Source organism: Esox lucius, chromosome 9 (genome assembly GCF_011004845.1).
Source record: "Esox lucius isolate fEsoLuc1 chromosome 9, fEsoLuc1.pri, whole genome shotgun sequence".
Taxonomy (NCBI): domain Eukaryota; kingdom Metazoa; phylum Chordata; class Actinopteri; order Esociformes; family Esocidae; genus Esox; species Esox lucius.
The window spans coordinates 4184327-4206768 of record NC_047577.1 but is presented as its reverse complement, the minus strand read 5'-3'; the positions used below and the strand labels follow the sequence as shown (position 1 = coordinate 4206768).

General features: G+C 48.1%; 1 protein-coding gene across 1 annotated transcript; it reads left to right on the top strand.

Moving 5' to 3' along the window:
* Positions 1 to 1245: 1245 nt before the first annotated feature.
* LOC105005715 (bromodomain-containing protein 4) lies at positions 1246 to 18022 on the top strand. The gene is made up of 23 exons (XM_034294453.1): positions 1246 to 2308; positions 3973 to 4205; positions 4336 to 4428; positions 4513 to 4650; positions 4754 to 4886; positions 5092 to 5417; positions 5846 to 6094; positions 6589 to 6747; positions 7165 to 7293; positions 8071 to 8277; positions 8506 to 8735; positions 8909 to 9003; positions 9107 to 9361; positions 9654 to 9749; positions 9855 to 10223; positions 10593 to 11104; positions 11783 to 11915; positions 12374 to 12471; positions 13806 to 13896; positions 13994 to 14127; positions 14291 to 14481; positions 15093 to 15345; positions 15873 to 18022. Exons 2-23 carry the CDS (start codon positions 4083 to 4085, stop codon positions 15939 to 15941), a joined length of 4083 nt encoding a protein of 1360 aa, XP_034150344.1. The 5' UTR covers positions 1246 to 2308; positions 3973 to 4082; the 3' UTR covers positions 15942 to 18022.
* Positions 18023 to 22442: the final 4420 nt, after the last annotated feature.

The window sequence follows — 22442 nt, the reverse complement described above, 5'->3', positions numbered from 1 at the left end:
TTTACTGCACACTTTAACTGAAAGAAAAGAGTTTTAAAACGAAGGCAAGACTAAGCTGCTCAGCCATAATTCCCAAAGCCTGGAAAGAGCATGAAGACTTCTGGATAGAATAAACAAAAAGTATTAGAGAAACACATCTGTATTGTACATATCCCACAACTCTTTAATTAAGGCACACAGACAGTTTTCGGAATTAACGTTTGTCCTAGTTACAAGGACTCAATTGTGGCCAGCAACTCGCGTGACAACGAGGACGAGTGTTGCGTTATGCTCAGCTAGATCGCTTTCAAACCATGGCGCTGAAACTTTGGCGCACTTCTTATGAAAACAAAAATCTAAAATGTGAACTGGCTCTGCTGCTGGCCCGTGATGTTGCTTTAGTGGGTCGGAATTGGTGTGGACACAAATTTTGGGCAAACAGTGTTCCGATTCCTTTTTTAGGCACGCATTATTAACACAAACATATTGCTGAACATAGCATAATGTGCAGTTCCCGCACTTATCCCAAGTCAAGCGCTGGATACACCGCGTACGTCATGTACATATTATGGATCAGACACAAGATCATCTGTATTTGTAGGCAGACATGCATGAATCATCATATCACCAGAATGAGACCCTTTAGGAGCATCCCGTTAATCGCAGGGACCGAGTTCCAACGGGGGATACAAATGAATCCAACCACAATGGTAACTCGCGCTGTACGTAAGACGCTCTGCCAAATGACGACATGCTGTTTACTGACCACTAGGTGGCACACCAATTCCACTAAAAGAGGACTTAATCGAGTTTACCATTGTACAATTATGTGGTTTGTGAAATTACATTCATGCCATTTACCGTATCATAACGCAGAAGTAAGCCTTCTATTCAACTGTATAATTTCACAGAGTCACGAACAGTACGGTCCGTCCTGGTACAACAAGGCAGCGTCACCCTGCATTGATTTATAATGTTACTGTGTCTGTATGTATGTATGTATATATGAATGGCCATTTATGTATATAATGGAATATTTGGAAATCTGAGTCCCCCCCACCCAAGTTCGAAATCATTGCATGGTATTGCATGATCAGGGAAGAGCTTGGAGGAGGAGAAACGTGGAGAGGTGACATTCCTCCGACCCACGTACGGACGTCCCACCTGCGTCTGACGTCAACGACGTCGAACGGGGCTGTTTGTTCTGGATTTGAGGTGATGAAGATCTGCGCGCGCTGACAACTGATAGAAGGTAAATAAACGTGTTTCGGGATTTCTGTCCGCGGACACCTCTATGGCATGCGAAGACATTCGACCTCAGTAGTCTGACAAAACACTCAGAGCCGGGTTCGGGGTGGTATTTCTGCTGCTGTCAGTGAGCTGTCTTATTTACAGGCCTGTCGCCGGTCCGAGTGCACAGAGAGATGCATTTTCCCTGTCTTTACGTTAACGGAAGTGCAGTTTATTGCACATGCTGTGTTTTCTTTCCTTTAGCGTGTTGGTGTCAAATAAAATGTTGTTTTTCATAGGTAACGATCTTCCTCATTGTCATTGCACACGGCAGCTGAGGAACGGTAGCAGGCTAACGTTAGTTGTTAGCGAGCTGTTTGTTTGTAGCCCCGTAGGCCGTATTCGTGACATAAGTTACGCCCGATTTCGAACGCAGTTTAGTCTCGATGGCGCAGAAAGCACATGTCAATACGACGTAGGTTATTTCGAGAATAACAACACCCTCCCAAGTTGTATTCTGAAAGCATGTTTACGTACGGAGCTGTCAAAAACGCAGACAGCGGTAATGACTAGGTTATTCACAACTCGATTACCTTTTAGGACAGCAATCAATTATGCCTCCTCCAACCCTCGCAATTATCAGATTTGCTATTTGATTAGTAGACAGACGTAGGTGACAACGACGCCATTTTGTTGTTTTGAGATCATATTCGTTGTGTTTTGACTGTGTGTTTGTTTTTCTCTCATGATACGTGACTACGTAGTAGTTTTCCTCGGTCTGTTTCACGCACGTTGCCTCCCTTCCTGATGTTATGTATGCACAGTCACACTATCTACAACTGTTACCATGGACTTTATTCCCCTCTCTCTCTCTCTGACTCTCTCCGTTTCCCGTTGAGGTGTCTCCCGTCCGACTGCCAGTGTTGTGATTTCCTTGGCCTTGCGACAGCTCAGTCACACCCCCTCCAGCCTGTCCTATTGTCACCCAAACCTCCCCCAGGTGTCTCGTCCACCCGGGTCAGGACACCCCCCCCCCCTACACGCTGGAAGATATGACACCCCTTCTGCATTAAACTGTGTCCACCGCAACAAAAAACATGTAAGTCCATCGACCAACCCTAACTGCTCTGCGTGTGTGTGTGTACGCGCTGCTTGTATTGTCTGGTCTTTGGTTATTGGAACTTAATCATTGGCATCTCTGCGCCAAATTAACTACAGCTCGTCAGGGCCACACGAGTGATTGAATCACAGTCAGTGTTGCAGTATTCACACACGTCGGAATCGCTGGTTGGCCCGTTATGCAGGCTATTCCTGTGATCTAATATTAGAAGTGAGGTTTTCTACACTGTTTACAACCAAGTGTTTTGAATCTCCGGTAATTAGCATAATTGTTTATGAATGAAAACACAGCATTTTCGGCTGGAAAATGGGTGTGCACGAATTTAGCGGCACTATAACAACTATGTGAGATATCCATGCTAGAATATTTGATTTTTCTAGTCTTACTGGTGCTCCTGAATTAAAATTCCAGTTAATGTACCAAAGTATTTACCTGCATAAGTAAGTGAACATTGTTTTGTGTAGTTCAAATGAAGTATGGAGTTATTGTAAAGCTAGAATTAACAAAGTATTGAGTTGTTAGACTCTGGATTTAGCCCAGAGAAATGTATTTATTATTCCAATTGGACTCTTAATATCTCACCCGGCACAGCCAGAAGAGGACTGGTCACCCCTCTGAGCCTGGGTCCTCTCTAGGTTTCTTCCTAAAATTCGACCTTCTTAGGGAGTTTTTTCTAGCCACTGAAATTCAACTCTACTGTTGTTTGCTCCTTGGGGTTTAAGGCCGGGTGTCTCTGTAAAGCACTTTGTGACAACTGCTGTTGTAAAAAGGGCTTTATAAATACATTGGATTGATTGATTGATTGTTGTGTAGCTAAACCTATGCATGGAAATATTGTGAAACTTAAATGAAACATGCCCTTATTGTTTCCCTCAAATGGAATGTGTAGTTTTGGTGTTGTTTATAAAATGAGAGTTGGCCAGGTTAGTTTCCTGTATATGTGAGTAGAACTGACAGGCTGTTAGTGCCAACAGATCCTCGTTTTGCTTCCTCTACAAGGTGTGTATGTTTGTGTGTTGGTGCCGTTTGTGTGTGTGTTTGTTGGAGCCATGTGTAAGTCCTTTGTTTGTTTGTTTGTGTGTATGTGTATGTGAGAACAAGCTGGGAATGCTCTGGCTCATGCTGGGAAAATGAAGAAAGGGAAGAGCTCCAACCAGGAAGAGAATTGCATTCTATCTGTAGCTGACTGAGAGAGAGTGGCTGATGGAGGAGGTGAGGGAGAGAGGGGGAGAGTGCGGGGGTTCGGGGGGGAGACAGGCTGAGACTGTGCAAAAGAGAGAGAGAGACAGGTTGAGACTGAGAGAGAGAGAGAGAGACAGGTTGAGACTGAGAGAGAGAGACAGGTTGAGACTGAGAGAGAGAGAGAGAGAGAGAGACAGGTTGAGACTGAGAGAGTGAGAGAGAGAGACAGGTTGAGACTGAGAGAGAGAGAGAGAGAGAGAGACAGGTTGAGACTGAGAGAGTGAGAGAGAGACAGGTTGAGACTGAGAGAGTGAGAGAGAGAGAGAGAGAGACAGTCAGGCTGAAAGAGACCAATAGGCTGAGAGAGACACCATAACAATTAGGGTTCCATGAGTGAGTTTTGGTCCTGAGACTGGAATGTTGTGATGATGATGTTAACGAGGACGTTCCTCTTCCTCTAGACGGTCCTGTGGGTGATGGCCTGAGAACGGCCCCCCCCCCCCTCCCCTCCCCGTATCCAAACTGTCTCACTGGGACTACTCCCCCTCTGCCACGCCCCACCCCTGTCACTATGGGAGACGGCTTGGAGGCGGGCAGCAGCCTAGATCCGCCCCCCCGGCCCCTCCTCTTCAATCCCCCGCCCCCTGAAACATGGAACCCGTCAAGGCCCAAACGACAGACCAACCAGCTACAGGTACTGTCCGTCAGATTGGCCTGTCTCCATGTTTGTCCGTCCAATCCACTGTGTGTGTGTGTGTGTCTGCCTGCGTCCCAGATCCCAGTTTTTTAGGCCCCTTCTAATCAGTAAGGCTTGTTTTGCTCAGTTCCTACAGAAGGTGGTGTTGAAGACGCTGTGGAAACATCACTTCTCCTGGCCCTTCCAGGCCCCCGTCGACGCCATTAAACTATGCCTTCCTGTGAGTAGTGGCTGATGGGGGGGGGGGGGGACGAGGGGGGGCTGAATGGAACTCCAGTTGAACCCTTGTTTTTCCCCTCCCCAGGACTACTACAGGATCATTAAAGTCCCCATGGACATGGGGACCATCAAGAAGAGGCTGGAGAACGGTTACTATGACAACGCACAGGAATGTATCCAGGACTTCAACACCATGTTCACCAACTGCTACATCTACAACAAGGTACACACACACACACAGAGACTGAAACGCGCACACACACACACACACACACAGACGGCAACACAGACCGGATTAACGTGCGTGTGTGTGTGCGTGTGCACAGCCTGGTGATGATATTGTCCTGATGGCTGAAGCTCTAGAGAAGATGTTCCTCCAGAGGATATCTGAGATGCCCCAGGAGGAGACTGAGATTCCTGTGGTTACCAAGGGGCGGAGAGGGGGAAGGCGAGAAGCAGGTAGAGAGGGGGGGTGTGGGGGAGGAGCGAGGGAGGGTGCAGTGGTTAAAGGTATCATATTTGCGATCATTCCGGTGTTTTGATTGTTATTAATATTGTGTCCCCCAATCCTCACCCTCTCCCCCAATCCCCACCCCCATCTCACCCTCTCCCCAAATCCCCACCCCTGTCTCACCCTCTCCCCCTTTCTCCTCCGCCCTCCCAGGTCTGCTGTCTAAGTCTGACTCGGGCCAGGATTCATCTCCCTCCTCAACCCCCCACACCCGAGGGTTCTCCTCCCCGTCGCCTAGCCCTCAGACCCGGGGTCTTCCCGTGCCTCAGGGGCCCCCCATCCTCCCCCCGACCCTCCCTCCTCAGACCCAGCCGGCTTGCGTGCCCCCTACCCCTCCATCCCTTGGCCCCCAGCCGATAGCGCCCTTCCCCGTCAGCACCCTGGATGTCCTGGCCCAGGGCGTCACCTCTGTCCCCGCCCACCCTGGCCTTCTCCCCGCCAACCCACCGGTCCTGAAGAGCACCAAGCCCCCCACCAAGGTGAGGGGGGGTGGGGTTGAAAGTGTGTGGCCACAGCTGATTTGATTGAAACCTGTCTGTTTCTGCCGTGAATAAACTGTCTCGTTATTCAGTTAGATTGGGCATATGTGGAGTCTCATAGAGAGTGATGGAGCTCTGCAGTGGCTAAACTGTGGAGTTGTCCCATAGAGAGTGATGGAGCTCTCCAGTGGCTAAATGGCTGTTTTTGCGACAACATTGACTACATCTACCTTTTTAATGTAGTAAACGGATTTTGGAACTCCCAGTTCGAATCAGCCAATAGCTGGAAAAACTTCAAGTTGAACATTACCTCTCCTGCACTCTGCATGCACCCAGAGGCCATAAAATTTAACAGTTAAGGAGTTTTATTATGTTAGTCCCTTTGATGTAATCTCCTGTGCTGACCTCCGCCCCCTGATCTCATACAGCATAGAAAGAGCCAGAAGCGGAAGGCAGACACGACCACGCCCACTGCCAATGACCAGCTCAGCGAGTCGTCTCCTGTGTCGATGGAGCCCCGCCCCCGCCGTGAGAGCAGCAGCCGCCCGCCGAAGCAGCCCAAACGGAATCCTGCTCAGCCTGATTCCCAGCACCACCTGGGGTTGGGGGCGGGGGTCACCGGGGATGTGGCGGGGGTCATAGGCGGAGCTCAGACCAGTAGGAGCCCCAAACGTCAGGTATTATTTTTCTTATTTTGAACATTTGAATTGGGCAGGAGGGTTGTTGGTTCAACTCCCAGTGCTGACGGGAGTAACAGAAAATCTGTCTTCTACATATGACCGTAGGCTAACTGGTAAAATTGATATAGGAGACACGTCAGTGGCAGTCCAGGCTGAGAAGAATAATTTCTGGGGTAAAGTAACCCAAATGGAGCCTAGTGTTCTAGAGCATTGCGCCAGTAAACAATAGGTTGTTGGTTCTAATCCCCGATCTGACAGCTATAACATTTGTGCCTAAATGTCACTCTGGATACGAGTCTGTCAAATGGCTGTAATGTTTAAGAGTTTTAGATGTACAAATGCAATATATGTTTGTGTTCAAACGGGGTTGGTTACGAGCAAACGCTGGCTTGGGTCATGTACGGTTTAAGTCCTGTCCACCTCTTCATCCCTAGTCCTTCTTCCTCCATCCGCCTATCACCTCGCTGTTCCTCCTCTGCCCTCCTCCTCAGGAGCAGCTCTGGTATTGCGCAGGCCTGGTGAAGGAGATGCTGTCGAAGAAGCACGTGGCATATGGATGGCCCTTCTACAAGCCTGTCGACGCGCGCGCCCTTGGTCTCCACGACTACCATGACATCATCAAACACCCCATGGACCTGGGGACCATCAAGGTGAGTGGCCGCTGATGCGATTGAAAGGTTGACCCTGAGAGAACGGGTTTCGCACAGACGCTAGTGAATCTCACTTCCTCTTCTGGTGAACAGATCACAAATACTGTCAGAACAATGTCTGTTGATTTTTTTTTTTTTATGTAAAATACGGGTTTATTTAGCCATTTGAACTGAGTTTTTAAAATATAATTTCCAGTGAATAAATATGTGAAACACTCATTCCAGGTGTATCGTGGTAGTTGTCTTATATTACAGTGATATTTCCTGCATACCGCCCCTTTTAAATAGAGGCAGGTTTAGGAGGTTTTTGCCAAGACTTTACTGTGATCTGCAGTGACGTCAGAGGTGGACATCTGTAGCTGTAGGTTTTCAGGTTCTTAACATTGGCCTGTGTTTGTTGGTGTGCGTGTCTTGTAGAACAAGCTGGACGACAGACAGTACAGGGACGCTCAGGAGTTTGCTGCTGACGTCCGGTTGATGTTCTCTAACTGCTACAAATACAATCCCCCTGACCACGATGTGGTTGCCATGGCACGCAAACTACAGGTATATCAGTCTGTTCTGAAAACTACGGGTACACCAGTCCATTACAAAGACTACGGGTACACCAGTCCATTACAAAGACTACGGGTACACCAGTCCATTACAAAGACTACAGGCACACCAGTCCATTACAAAGACTACAGGCACACCAGTCCATTACAAAGACTACAGGCACACCAGTCCATTACAAAGACTACAGGCACACCAGTCCATTACAAAGACTACAGGCACACCAGTCCATTACAAAGAATACTGGCACACCAGTCCATTACAAAGAATACTGGCACACCAGTCCATTACAAAGACTACAGGCACACCAGTCCATTACAAAGACTACAGGCACACCAGTCCATTACAAAGACTACAGGCATACCAGTCCATTACAAAGACTACAGGCACACCAGTCCATTACAAAGACTACAGGCACACCCGTCCATTTCAAAGAATACAGGCACACCCGTCCATTACAAAGACTACAGGCACACCCGTCCATTACAAAGACTACAGGCACACCAGTCCATTACAAAGACTACAGGCACACCAGTCCATTACAAAAACTACAGGCACATGAATCTGTTGTAAAACCTACAGGGGAAACTTCAAACTACTTTGAAATCTTATCTGTAATTGCATCCTTGTTATAATCTGACAACTATAGTAACAGGTGTTCAGTGGTGAATAAACAAACAAAGGTACTACAAATGTTATGGTGCCACGGACTACAGTTCCCACGGTGCATACCCCTGACCCCTCTCTTTCACCATCCGTCCAACCAACCAGGATGTGTTTGAGATGCGCTTTGCCAAAATGCCGGACGAGCCCGAGGAGACGGCGTCCGTTCCCGCCCCCGCCCCCTCAACCAGACCGGCCCCTCCCCCTGCCCCGCGACCTCCCTCTTCCTCTGACAGCTCCTCCTCGGAATCGGAATCCTCGGAGGGAGGCTCGGAGCACGACAGAGCACAGAGACTGGCTGAACTACAGGAACAGGTCAGAGGAGCAGGAGCGGTGGCGATTGCGGAGGACTGAATAGATGTTCAGTGCTCCTGATGGAGTGTTTAGTCGTGGACGTGGGAGAGGGGGGTGTTTTTCAGTGCTGGTTGAACTGATCGTAGGACCGGTTAGTGATGGGAGATCAGATTTGTACTACCTGTGTGAACGGCGCCTTGGTTCTGAGAGGAAGCCGGGTCTGCTCAAATGTGTCTCTCTGTCCTGCAGCTCAAAGCTGTTCACGAGCAGCTGGCCGCTCTGTCCACGCCCCAGGCAGCCAAGCCCAAGAGGAAGGAGAGGGAGAAGGAGAGGGAGAAGAAGAAAAAAGACAAGCACAAGAAGAAGATGGGAGGGGAGGAGCCCCCGGAGGTCCCGCCCCCTGCCGTCCTCCAGCCTGCCAGGAAGAGCAAGAACAGCAAGGAGCCGGAGGCAACGCCTAAAAAGATCAAGAAGACCAGGTGGGGTTAGAGTGGACGGACCAATAGGATCCTAGACAGCAGAGGTTACATAATCAGAATCCCATGTGTCTGTATCGGTCTGTCTGTATCGGTCTGTCTGCCTCTCTGTCTCTGTTCCAGAATCAGACCTAATAATAATAACTGTACAGTATTTCTCCCTTTGTCCTCACTAGTAAGAGAGAATGGGTGAAGAACAGTCGTCCGGGCGTCGCCCCTCCGCCCACCCCCCTCATCCCCTCAGCCTCATTGGAAGCGGAGGATGACACCGGTGGGTCTGGATGAGCGTCCTGCTTGTTTCTTTAAAAATTTTGTTCAAAATGTCAGAAACACGTTTTGTTTTATTAAACCGCTGTCGCCTCCTTGTTTCCCAGGGGTGGGCGGGGCTGGGGAAAGGTGCCAGCCAATGTCCTACGAGGAGAAGCGCCAGCTCAGCCTGGACATCAACAAGCTGCCCGGCGACAAGCTCGGCCGTGTTGTGCACATCATCCAGTCGCGGGAGCCCTCGCTCAAGAACTCCAACCCTGACGAGATCGAGATAGACTTCGAAACGCTGAAGCCGTCAACACTCCGGGAGCTGGAGAAATACGTCTCGACGAGTCTGAGGAAGAAGAAGAAAACACAACCAGGTAAGGGCGGTTGGGGGGTCGGGGCGATTTAACCAGGGAGTCCCGGAGAGGCGGTGCAAACTAGCTCCGCGCCAGCTGGGGCAAGTGTGTGTTGGGGCGCTTTGGTGACTTCTTGAGGTAGGTCAGTGCCTGGACGCTCAGCCGTGGCCGCCGACCGATGGGTGAGCTTCATGTCTCCGTCTCACAAAACCAGCTACGGCGCCGTTGCCCTGAAGCAGCACAGCCGTTGTATTACAGATAAAACCAGTGGTGTGCCTGAGTGTGTGTTTGTGTGTCTGTGTGTCCGTTGCAGTGGAGAAGGCTTTGGAGGTGACCAGCGTGATGAAGATGAAGACCGGCTCTTCATCGGACAGTAGTGACTCCTCCGACAGCGACGATTCTGACTCGGGTAACGCGCGTCTACATTATCCTTTCCGCAGTAAAAAAAAAACCAAATATGAACCTCAGTCTCATCTGACGGAGGTGTGTGTTGCCTCCTCCCCCTCCTCCCCAGGGCTGGCCCCCAGACAGCAGCAGAAGAAGTCAGCCTCCTCTTCCAAGAGACCGGCCAACCCCAGTGGGAGTCGGGTCACACCCCCCCGACCCCCTTCCTCCGGGACCCAACCGGCGCCCCTGCCCCTCCCCCCGGCGCCTGACACTTCTCTGGACTCCTCTTTGACCTTTGACCCCTTGGCTAGCTTCCTGGCCCCTCACCTGGGCCGGCGGGGCGGGGACACAGATCCTTCCTGTGAGGCACCGGGCGGGGCCGCCGTCGGACCCGCCCACCTCAACCCTGGCAGTGCTCATGCTGCGCACCTGGCCACGCCCTCTGCTGAGGGCACACACCCCTTCTTCAGCCAACACGCTGTCATGGCCTCCCCAGGTACGCAGAGATGTGGACACCCACCCACACACACACCCACCCACACACACACCCACCCACACACACACACACCCACACACACACACACACCCACACACACACCCTACTCTGTGGAAATTAAATCTTTATGTTCCCTTGATGCCCAAGGTTCATTAACCTTTCAGTGCACATTTAGAGCAATGCGTTTGTTTTACTGACTAACTGAAACAACTTTCAGAGGATTTTAATGAGGTTCACTGGCCATTTCAACTGTATCCAGGTGTTGACAATGTGGGATTCTCCTGAAATATTCTAATTCTTACGTCTGTTTTGCTTCCACCTTCTCTTTCTTTTCTCCTTCTCTCCTGTCTGTCCTCCTCCTCTCTGTAGCTCTCCACAATGCTCTCCCCCAGCAGCCGTCCCGCCCCAGCAGTCGAGCAGCCCCCAAACCCCCCCAGCCTCCCCCCTCCTCCCTGCCCCCTTCCTCCACTCCCCCTCCCATCCAGCCTCCCCTGCCCCTCTCCCTCCCCCCTTCCTCCGCCTCTGCTCCTCCTGCCAACGAACCTTGCCTCCCCCTCTCCCTCCCACAGCCCTCACGGCCTCACCTTCCTTCTCCCCCCACCCCCCACGGAATCCTTGGGGTCTCCGCCCAACCTCCTCAAGCCCTGTTCGAGGATGACGAGGAGGCCACGCCCACTAACTCTGAAACTCCTCTGCCGCTGAACCAGATGCAGATGTATATGTTGTCCCTGCCTCCCTCCCTGCCTCCCTCCCTGCCCCCCTCTGTCGATGACCAACCTCAGCCCGCCATGCAGACATTCGCTTCAATGCAGCAACAACAACAACAACAGAGACTCATGACACACACGCAACCGCACACGCAACCACACACACAGCTGAACGCACACTCAAACACACAGCTGAACGCACACTCAAACACACAGCTGAACGCACACTCAAACACACAGCTGAACACACACTCAAACACAAACATGCAACAGGTGGGATCGGGGCCTTTGTTTCCCCAGCAACACCTGGCCCAGAAGACACAGAAACGGCAACAGATTCACCTACAACAGATAAACCAACAACAACAACAACAGATAAACCAACAACAACAGATAAACCAACAACAACAACAGATAAACCAACAACAACAACAGATAAACCAACAACAACAGATAAACCAACAACAACAGATAAACCAACAACAACAGATAAACCAACAACAACAGATAAAACAACAACAACAGATAAACCAACAACAACAACAACAGATAAACCAACAACAACAGATTAAACAACAACAACAGATTAAACAACAACAACAGTTTAAACAACAACAGATTATACAACAACAACAGATTAACCAAGAACAACAACAGATAAACCAACAACAGATAAACCAACAACAACAACAGATAAACCAAAAACAACAAGCAAACCTACAACAAGAAAAGATAAATCAACAACAAAAACTACAACAACATCAGATAAAACAACAGCAGCAGATAAAACAACAGCAGCAGATAAAACAACAGCAGCAGATAAAACAACAGCAGCAGATAAAACAACAGCAGCAGATAAACAAACAACAACAGATAAACAAACAACAACAACAGATAAACCAACAACACCAACAACAGCAGATTAAACAGCAACTACAGCAGCAGCAACCATCACCACGGAGACAAGCTGATCCTTTCAGTACAGGTAGGCCCGAAGGATGTGAATGTTTCAGGCCTACATGAGGTATTTGAGTTTTTCGTTTGCAAGAAATTGGTACATTTTGAAAAAAATTGGTTTGGCTTTGTCATTATGGGGTCTTGTGTGTTGATTGATCTCAATTAGTCAAAACATAATTGAGTGGGGATCAAAATGTGGGGAAAGTGAACATGCACAGCGATGCTCAATGCCATTCGCAGCTCCAAACCTTGAAACGCTCCGTTCTGGTAATAAGTCATAAGCCTACAAAAAGGGTTTTGGAAAAGTCAGGACACACAGCAAAAGGCTTCTTTAACGTGTTTTCATGTGATGTCAAGACACTTGGTCCTGAAAAAGTTGAGAAACAAGCACATGCACACACGCGCACGCACACTCACACAACAATCCCAAGGAGACAACCCCTCATCACTCTAATTAGCATACTCACGTTTCTCTGGTTGTGATAGGCCCTCTGAGGAAGAGCCCCTCCCCTTTGATGATGCATTCTCCCCAGATGCCTCAGTTCCAACCAATGGGACAGTCGCCTTCGCAGCCTAGGAGACCAGTAAGTGCTGACATCGAATGTTGCTAATCTTCTAGTGTGTGTGTGTGTGTGTGTGTGTGTGTGTACAGTGTTTTTGTATGTAATGGTTGTGTATACAGTGTGTTTGTGTACGTTACGTTGTGTATACAGTGTGTTTATGTGTACGTTACGTTGTGTATACAGTGTGTTTGTGTACGTTACGTTGTGTATACAGTGTGTTTATGTAATGGTTGTGTATACAGTGTGTGTACGTTACATTGTGTATACAGTGTGTTTATGTGTATGTTAGGTTGTGTATACAGTGTGTGTACGTTAGGTTGTGTATACCGTGTGTTTATGTGTACGTTAGGTTGTGTATACAGTGTGTGTACATTACATTGTGTATACAGTGCGTTTATGTAATGGTTGTGTATACAGTGTGTGTACATTATATGATGTATACAGTGTGTTAATGTAATGGTTGTGTATACAGTGTGTGTACGTTAGGTTGTGTATACAGTGTGTGTACGTTAGGTTGTGTATACAGTGTGGTTATGTAATGGTTATGTATACAGTGTGTGTACGTTACGTTGTGTATACAGTGTGTTTATGTAATGGTTGTGTATACAGTTTGTGTACATTATATGATGTATACAGTGTGTTAATGTAATGGTTGTGTATACAGTGTGTGTACTTTAGGTTGTGTATACAGTGTGTGTACGTTAGGTTGTGTATACAATGTGTTTATGTAATGGTTGTGTATACAATGTGTGTACGTTAGGTTGTGTATAAAGGGTGTGTACGTTAGGTTGTGTATACAGTGTGTACGTTACGTTGTGTATACAGTATGTTTATGTAATGGTTTTGTATACAGTGTGTTTATGTAATGGATGTGTATACAGTGTGTTTATGTAATGGATGTGTATACAGTGTGTTTATGTAATGGTTGTGTATACAGTGTGTTTATGTAATGGATGTGTTACAGTGTGTTTATGTAATGGATGTGTTACAGTGTGTTTATGTAATGGTTGTGTATACAGTGTGTTTATGTAATGGATGTATACAGTGTGTTTATGTAATGGATGCGTATACAGTGTGTTTATGTAATGGATGCGTATACAGTGTGTTTATGTAATGGATGCGTATACAGTGTGTTTATGTAATGGATGCGTATACAGTGTGTTTATGTAATGGATGTGTATACAGTTTGTTTATGTAATGGATGTGTTACAGTGTGTTTATGTAATGGTTGTGTATACAGTGTGTTTATGTAATGGATGTGTATACAGTGTTATCCCCTCCAAAGTTGAATTCTGCCGCTGGTGGACATGTATACAGTGTGTGGGGGGTGTTTTAACCCTGGGGTTTTTCTCCAGGACCAGAGGGGCTTGTTAGGGGTGAAAGAGGAGAAGCCGCCCCCCTTCAGCCCCCCCCTGAGAAATGACACACCTCAGGACAACAAACACAGTGAGTGTGTGTGTGTGTGTGTGTGTGTGTTTGTTTTTTTAATTCTTATTTTAGTTAAAAAGTTCAAGCAACAAAGTTACTTTCATGTCACCTGCAGGATCTGATGTGAAGCCATTGGATGGTTCTCGTCCCGGGCCCCGCCTCCCCGAGTCCCTGGCTCCGCCCACCTCCCAGCAGGACAGCAAGCTGAAGCAGGAAGCCAAGACACCCATTGCCCCCAGGAAGACACCGGTGTGTGTGTGTGTGTGTGTGTGTGTGCGTGTGCGTGTGCGTGTGCGTGTGCGTGTGCGTGTGCGTGTGCGTGTGCGTCTCTTTGGTCTCTTTGGAGACCTGCTTAACCACTTGCTCATTTTAATGTTAAACGTGTGTGTTAACATCACCCCTCCTCCCCCAGGACGTGAAGCTGAAGAACATGGGTTCCTGGGCCAGCTTGGCCCAACGTTCCCAGTCCACCCCGGCCTCTGCCGTCCGTTCCTCCAGCGACAGCTTTGAACAGTTCCGCCGTGCTGCCAGGGAGAAGGAGGAGAGGGAGAAACAGCTGAGAGCCCAGGCAGAGCAGGCCAGGAGAGACCAGGGGAGACTACGGTGAGTGCAGGAGAGACCAGGGGAGACTACGGTGGTTGTGAGAGGTGGATGTGAGAGGTGGGGATGGATGATGGAGGAGAGATGGATGGATGGATGTGAGAGGTGGGGTTGGTGGGGAGAGGTGGGGATGGATGCATGTGAGAGGTGGGGATGGATGGATGGATGTGAGAGGTGGGGTTGGTGGGGAGAGGTGGGGATGGATGATGGAGGAGAGATGGATGGATGGATGTGAGAGGTGGGGTTGGTGGGGAGAGGTGGGGATGGATGATGGAGGAGAGATGGATGGATGGATGTGAGAGGTGGGGTTGGTGGGGAGAGGTGGGGATGGATGCATGTGAGAGGTGGGGATGGATGGAGGGGGGATGGATGTGAGAGGTGGATGTGAGAGGTGGGGATGGATGGATGGATGTGAGAGGTGGGGTTGGTGGGGAGAGGTGGGGATGGATGGAGTGGGGAAGGATTGGAGAGGTGGGGATGGATGTGAGCGATGGGGATGGATGTGAGAGGTGGGAATGAATGTGAGTTGGGGTTGGTGGGGATGGATAGAGGGGGGAAGGTGCCCAATAATCTCCTAGAACCCTCTGAAATCCATTCCTACTTCCTGTTTCCAGTGGCCGTGACGACGAGGAGTCGGTGGAGCAACAAGGGAGGGGACGTGTCCAAGAGGACTCTCGCCGTCGACAGGAGCAACAGTCGCCTCTTACTCCGACACCTCCTGCCTCAACCCCTCCTACCCACTCACCGCAGGCCCCTCCCACCCAGCCACAGGCCACGCCCTCGCCATCTGCCGCTGCACAGAATGCCTTGGACCAGCAGAGGGAGCTGGCGAGACGCCGTGAGCAGGAGAGGCGGAGGAGAGAGGCGGTACGTACCTCAATTTTTTTTTACTAATCACCTTCAGTAGAAAAAAACTTTGAAGATTCCTGACTTCCTCCTCTCATCCTTCACTCTGTCATCCCTCCCTGTCTCTCATATCCCCCTCTCTGTCATCCCTCCCTGTCTCTCCCTCTCATCCCTCCCTGTCTCTCCCTCTCATCCCTCCCTGTCTCTCCCTCTCATCCCTCCCTGTCTCTCCCTCTCATCCCTCTCGTTCTCCCTCTCATCCCTCTCGTTCTCCCTCTCATCCCTCTCGTTCTCCCTCATCCCCCTCTCTCACCCCTCTTTTTCTCATCCTTCACCCTCCCTCTCATCCCTCTTTCCTTCTCTCACCCCTCCTCTCATCCCTCACCCCTCCTCTCATCCCTCACCCCTCCTCTCATCCTCTTTCTCATCCCTCATCCTCTTTCTCATCCCTCTCTCATCCCTCTCTCATTCTCTCATCCCTTTCTCATTCTCTCATCCCTCTCTCATTCTCTCATCCCTCTCTCATTCTCTCATCCCTCTCTCTACAGATGGCTGACACCATTGACATTAACTTCCAGAGTGACCTGATGGCCATCTTTGAGGAGAACCTGTTCTGAAAGCGAGTGAGCGATTAAAGGATGCTTGAGAGGGAGGAAGAGAGAGATACACGAACTCTACCCTTTTCCTCCCTCCCATTCGAGGAGGTCAACTGGCTGAGGCAGTGGACGCCTCCTCGTGGGGGACACTGGTGTCGCACTTCCCCTCTGCGATTTCAGATGCTTTTTTTTTTGTGTCTAACTGGCCATCTATCGGCTGTTGATTCGGAGTTGCCCCACGGGGGACAGTGGAAACGGAAACCGACAGGACAAGGGTTATTTGATGTTCCTCTTGTATTCTGAACCCTGTGGAGGCGAGGACTCACCGGGAAGAAAAGAGGAGGGTTTAATTTAAGAAACAAGAAGGAAGGTGTTCTTATTGTCTGTTCTTACAGTGGTCTGGGAGGGAAGAGGCTTTTAATGGGGCGCACGAGCTGACTGCTTTCTGTTTCCTCCCTTAGTCTGTTTCTCTGTCTGGTTTTGATGTCTGGTTTTAAACAGGTTAGTTGGGTGAGGTGTGTGTGTGTGGGGGGGGTTATCTTGGTCACGTCCCAATGGGCAGCCCTTTATGATACACCGCTTCACGCTAGGACTCTTGGTGATCTGGCCGCTACATAGGTCTGGTCTAAAGAAGTGTGCCATCTAGGGTGTCAGTTGGAACACTTTGACATGGGTTCAGTTTCTCTCAGGACACTCAGACAGACGCCTTGGCCACGCTCCAGTACAGATCCATCTTCCCTTTGGTCTTTCCTTCCCCCGTTTCCTTTCCTTCTCGCCGTCTTTTTTTGCTTTGAGGCAGAAATCCCTGATTTGACACAGGTTGGAGGTGTGAAAGCCTGATTCCCATGAAATTGTTTCCACAGAATTTGGTCGAGTCTGACTGTCGTAATTACCGGGCAAGTAATGAAGACAAAGGACGATGGAAGGGAGGGGGGAGAGAGACGAGGGAGGTGGGGAGAGAGGGAGGTGGGGAGAGAGAAAAGGGGGAAGAGGGAAGGATGCATTTTGAGTGTTGGAACGTGTCCCTTGCCTTATAGCCCTGACCTGTAAACGAACACGCTACAGATTATACATGAACATAAATAGATGCATAAATATATATATATATTATATACAAAAATAAAGATGTGGAGACTTGGGTTATGTTGTTGGGGTCACAGTTCACTTTGGTTCTGTTTGGTTTCCATAATGTTTTTTTGTTTTTGTTTGATTTTTACTGTTTTGATGATATAAAATGTATTTTCTTTCTTGTTCTTATTCTCCTTTCTCGTGTCCTCCTTTTCACCGTCGTTTTTAGACTCTATGCCAAAATTGATCTTATTGAGTGCTGAAAATCCACCGTGTTTTTTCTTTTTAACCCAATGCAAAATACATCTTTTCACTTTATATTAAAGAATGCGTTTTTTTTTTAATTATTATTATTTAATTTCCTTACCTTTTCTAAATCCAATCCATTGTCCTCCAGTTTGCACTGTAAAGGGGTAAAAGTTTGCTCATGGAAGCGTTCTGTCACAGCATTGTAACCATGTAACTGTACTGTAGTTTCAACAACCTGTTACTACTCTCTATTCTCTGTAGCTTCTTATTTAGGACAATTATTTTTATTGCTTCCCTATTTGCAGTTGTCTTCTTCCTCCACCCTCCGTATCTTTGCTTTTATTTCTTTCCCCTTTTTTGATTTGTAATTTTTTCCCGCTGTCATTGGTTTCCATGCTAGCAGTTTTGTCTGTGCGTTTGTGTGTGTGTGTGTGTGTGTGTGTGTGTGTGTGTGTGTGTGTGTGTGTGTGTGTGATTCATTGTTCTGCTAAGTGTGTGAGGACTCATTGTGGTCGAGCTTGACCGAGGTTGGCCTGAGATATACTCACACACACACACACTGCCATGTATACAGAGTGTTCATTTTTATTAGAATGACCCACCCCTCCCTTACATGTTTATGTTTGAGTTATTTTGTTTGTTTGTTTGTTTGTTTGTTTTGAGTACCCTTTGGTTATGTTGTTGAGTGAGGTATTAAGGTTGATTAATCCTGTTCTGATTATGGAGTAAAGACATCTCTTTTTTTTTTTTTTTTTAAGAAAATTATTAAAAAATATCTAAAAACACTAAGCAGTTGTTGTCTGGTACAGTTGGGAAAGTGAATGAGGAATGGAAATGTAGCTTGAGAGCCGAGTGGTAAGGAGCCTACAGTTCTTGTAGCGACCAGTAGAGGGTGGGGCTGAGTTCAGCTGTTCCACTCACTGACAACACTGTTTTGTATGCCTGGTTAAGCGTAGGAATTAACGGTTAAGGTAGTCAGGTTCAGGAATAAAAATTAATTGAGGTTATGATTTGGGATAAGGGTTAGAGGAAGTTTAACATCTGCGGTTAGGGGCTGGGATGTGGGGAAAACCGCTTTTTGAGTGTACTAAATGTATGGCCCTCGCATCAAAGCATCAACAAAAAAGATTAACGAATGTGGTCTCTATCTTTTTGTTGGTCCCCAAAGGGAGAAAGGCCATTTCTGGCTTTGAGGTTAATTTATTTAAACAACAATTAATTGGGGACAAGAAGTACCAATAAGAGATAAAACCTGACAAAATTGTCCTGAAAGGGCAATTGTTTTTTTTAATTGGGGTTACTTTAGGTCTGGCCATTACCAGTTAGGGATTTGTTTAGGCATAAAAGTTTGACTAATAAAGTTGGGTTTAGGGTTAGTAGGTTAGATTAGGGTTAAGGTTAAGGAATGGACTCAAGGACAGTAAAAACAAGGTGTGTGTGTAAAGAAAGGATATTCAAGTCTATCTTTGAGCTAATGTGGCTGGCCATCTGATTTATAGTGTCAGCAATGAACATTGTGTGTGTGTGCATGCGTGCGTCAGCCTAATAGATCCCCTGTGCTCTTAAGTGTGTGCGTCAGCCTAATAATTCCCCTGTGCTGTGTTTGTGGCCTGCATGAGTTTGTTGTGTATGGAAGGCTGTGACCTTAACAGGACTGATAGTTCTGTCTCTGCTTTGTTACTCTGTGTGTGTGTGTGTGTGTGTGTGTGTGTGTGTGTGTGTGTGTGTGTGTGTGTGTCCAACGCTGTCCTGCTCTCAGATTGTAAGTATAACTTGTCCATGCTCTCTCAAGAAAGATCCTAGAACTTTGACTTACAAATGAGTTCCCTTGCACATTGTCTTTAACACACACACACACAGACACTCCAGAAACTGTGCCTCTCCATACTGATTTTGTTTGTGAGACTTTTCAAGGGTGTGACTGAAAGACTGATTGTTCCCAGACCTCACTGAGTAGAACACAAGCTCAGGGCCCACTGCCAGCAGGAGGAGAGTAGATCCACTTTATACATATGAGGGTGAGAGTCTGGGGGAGGGGGAGGAGAGTAGATCCACTTTATACATATGAGGGTGAGAGTCTGGGGGAGGGGGAGGAGAGTAGATCCACTTTATACATATGAGGGTGAGAGTCTGGGGGAGGGGGAGGAGAGTAGATGAACTTTATACATATGAGGGTGAGAGTCTGGGGGAGGGGGAGGAGTGTAGATTCACTTTATACATATGAGGGTGAGAGTCTGGGGGAGGGGGGAGAGTAGGAAATGCAAGAGAGGGAGTAAAAAAAAAGGGTGAGAGAAAAAAATAAGTGGCACTTTCCAAATAATGTTAAGGAGTGATTAAAAATGGAAGGTGGGAGGTGGGATAGTGATGTGTGGGAGAGGGGGGTCCCGGGGGGTGAGTGTACAGGAGTCGGGGAAAATGAGAAGGAGATGAGTGAGTGGTGAGCTGGGGGGGGGGGGTGTATGAGAGTAGGTGAATGAGAAGGAAGAGAGGAACAGAAAGAGAGAGAGGACCGAGTTCGCTGGGTTGTAAGAGCTGCCAGGTTCTCAGTGTGGAAGTGTTTGCATGTGTGACTGGGAAAGCGTGTTTCTCTGGTTCTGTGCATCTGTCCGTTCCAAGGAACTCTCCTGAGGAAACTGTGAACTCCCCCATTGATGACCCAGCTCAGCAGAGTTCGTTGGTCTGAGCTGTGTGTAAACCACCTGGCGTACGTGGACACCTCCGTGTGAGAGCACATTCCCGGAAACAAACACATCACACACCCGTGTGCACACAGCAAACAGAAACTGTACAGTGAAAGACAATGATTCATACAGGCTAAGACACTGTACTCAGACACACAGGACATGCAAAGAAGCAACCCACCTGCCTCTACCCCATCTCTCTCTACCCCATCTCTCTCTACCCCATCTCTCTCTACTCCATCTCTCTCTACTCCATCTCTCTCTACTCCATCTCTCTCTACTCCATCTCTCTCTACCCCATCTCTCTCTACTCCATCTCTCTCTACTCCATCTCTCTGTACTCCATCTCTCTCTACTCCATCTCTCTCTACTCCATCTCTCTGTACTCCATCTCTCTCTACTCCATCTCTCTCTACTCCATCTCTCTGTACCCCATCTCTCTCTACTCTATCTCTCTCTACCTCATCTATCTCTACTCCATCTCTCTCTACTCCATCTCTCTCTACTCCATCTCTCTGTACTCCAACTCTCCCTACTCCATCCATCTCTACCCCATTTTTCTCTTCCATCTCTCTCCTGTATCTCTCTCCCCATCTCTCTTTCTCCCATCACTCTCTCCATTCTATACCTACCCCACCTCACACTTAACTCTCCCTCTCTCCCCCTCTCTGTCCCCTCTCTCCCCCTCTGTCCCCTCTCTCCCCCTCTGTCCCCTCTCACTCCTCCCTCTTTCTCTCTTTGTTTGAAGCGTTTTGGAGGATGGGGGTAATCACTGGGACATCAAGGCTCTCCCTAAATCAGTGCCAGATGACGATAAGCAGCTCCATATGGGATTTATGACAAACACACAGGCTCAACCATTCTCGCACACCCAGTCACTGTTCTAGGATGGCAGTTGTGGTTTACTGATGGGGAGAGTTTGGCCGTCGTACCCCATGACTCTCCTCGCTCACTTTTCTAAAATATATTCCAGTTTTCTGTCTCTCATAACTTCACTCTTTTCCTTTCAACGTTACACCCTTTCTTCTTCCTCCTTTCCTCCATAGATGATTCGCCTTGTTATTTCTGCTCATGGATGCAATATATACACTTACCAGCATGTGCTTTTATGTTTGCGTGTGTTTGTGTGTGTGTGTGTGTGTGTGGGAGGGGGGGGGGGGGGTTGTAGGTGTGCAGGGCATGCCTGTCTTGGTTGCCTAGCAGTGGCACAGCTTCCTGTGACATAGAGAACAGCAGGAAGTGGAGACAGCTAATAAAATAACTGGAAACAATGGCGCACACATATGGATGGAAACACACACACACACACACAGGAGTGTTCATGCAGAGTTCTCAGCCTTGCATGTGAGAAGACTGCACAGCCGCCCGGATGATACACATCGGATGATTCACTAGGACCTGTCCACTGATCTTATAATAGTACAATGCTGAACTTGTAAAGAGTTACATGGATTTTATTTTTACCACACTTCTTGCTTATCCAGGGGTTGGTCAGGACGAATATGCTCGGATGAGAACACTCGCTAACAACCATGTTAGTTTTCAGGGGTCAACTGGCCACAAGGAGTCACTAGAGCAGGGTGTGATTTAAGGGAGTTCTTATTTTATTTATTGTGAAATAACATTACATATTTTATGTACTGTCCTGCTTCGCAAATCTAGGCAACACTTGAAAGGTTTTCTAGATAAGACTTGATACGTTTTATTTTGAGTGTGTTCAAGGATGGCGATCTTCCAGAACATTCGGGGCTTAACCCACCCCTCGCCCTGGCCGGGACAGAAGGTACAGGGTTTTGAGAGTACATGCGGAAAATCTCGATGTACACGATAGCGGCCAACACGTCTACATAGCCATAATGCTCGATCGGAATTCTAGATTAATATATCAGGGGCCTTTTTTTGTTCAATTTGAGATCCGGGGCTATTCATAAAAGAGCCGGGGCTAAAGCCCCGGACGCCCAGGCCCAACGACGCAACTGCTGTGCATCGCTGCTTTTATAACGATCAGTGTTAAGAAATTATTTGATTTAGCTCTCAAGCTTATATCCTAACTCCTGTATATGATATTCTGTTGTCCTGGGAACCCGTTTAAATTGTTCTCTTCTACAAATAATCAAAACAAAATTACACCCCACTGCCTACGGTCAGCCAACTACTGTGTGTGCGTTTTGCAGCACCACATTTCTTCGAAATTTTACATAGAAATACCCTATGTGGAACGAGCGTAACGGAATGAGGGATCACGATTTTGCCCTCCTCGTGACGTTTCTGTCTACTACGTTGGAAAACGTTTTGCAACGGGACGTGTTTCCGTAGCTACCTAGGCTGTCTCCTCTTTTCATTGGTTGTCGGAACCTGACTGACAGCATCCAAGGGGGTCAGCGGGGGCGGAGGTTGAGTCCCCAGGTTGCGCTTTGCAAAGCAAGGAAAAAGACACTTGTGTGTGAGAGAGGGAGCGAGAGAGAGAAAAGACTTGGCCGCACCCTTTCTTTCCGGGAGAGTACACCGCTCACAGGTAGGCTAG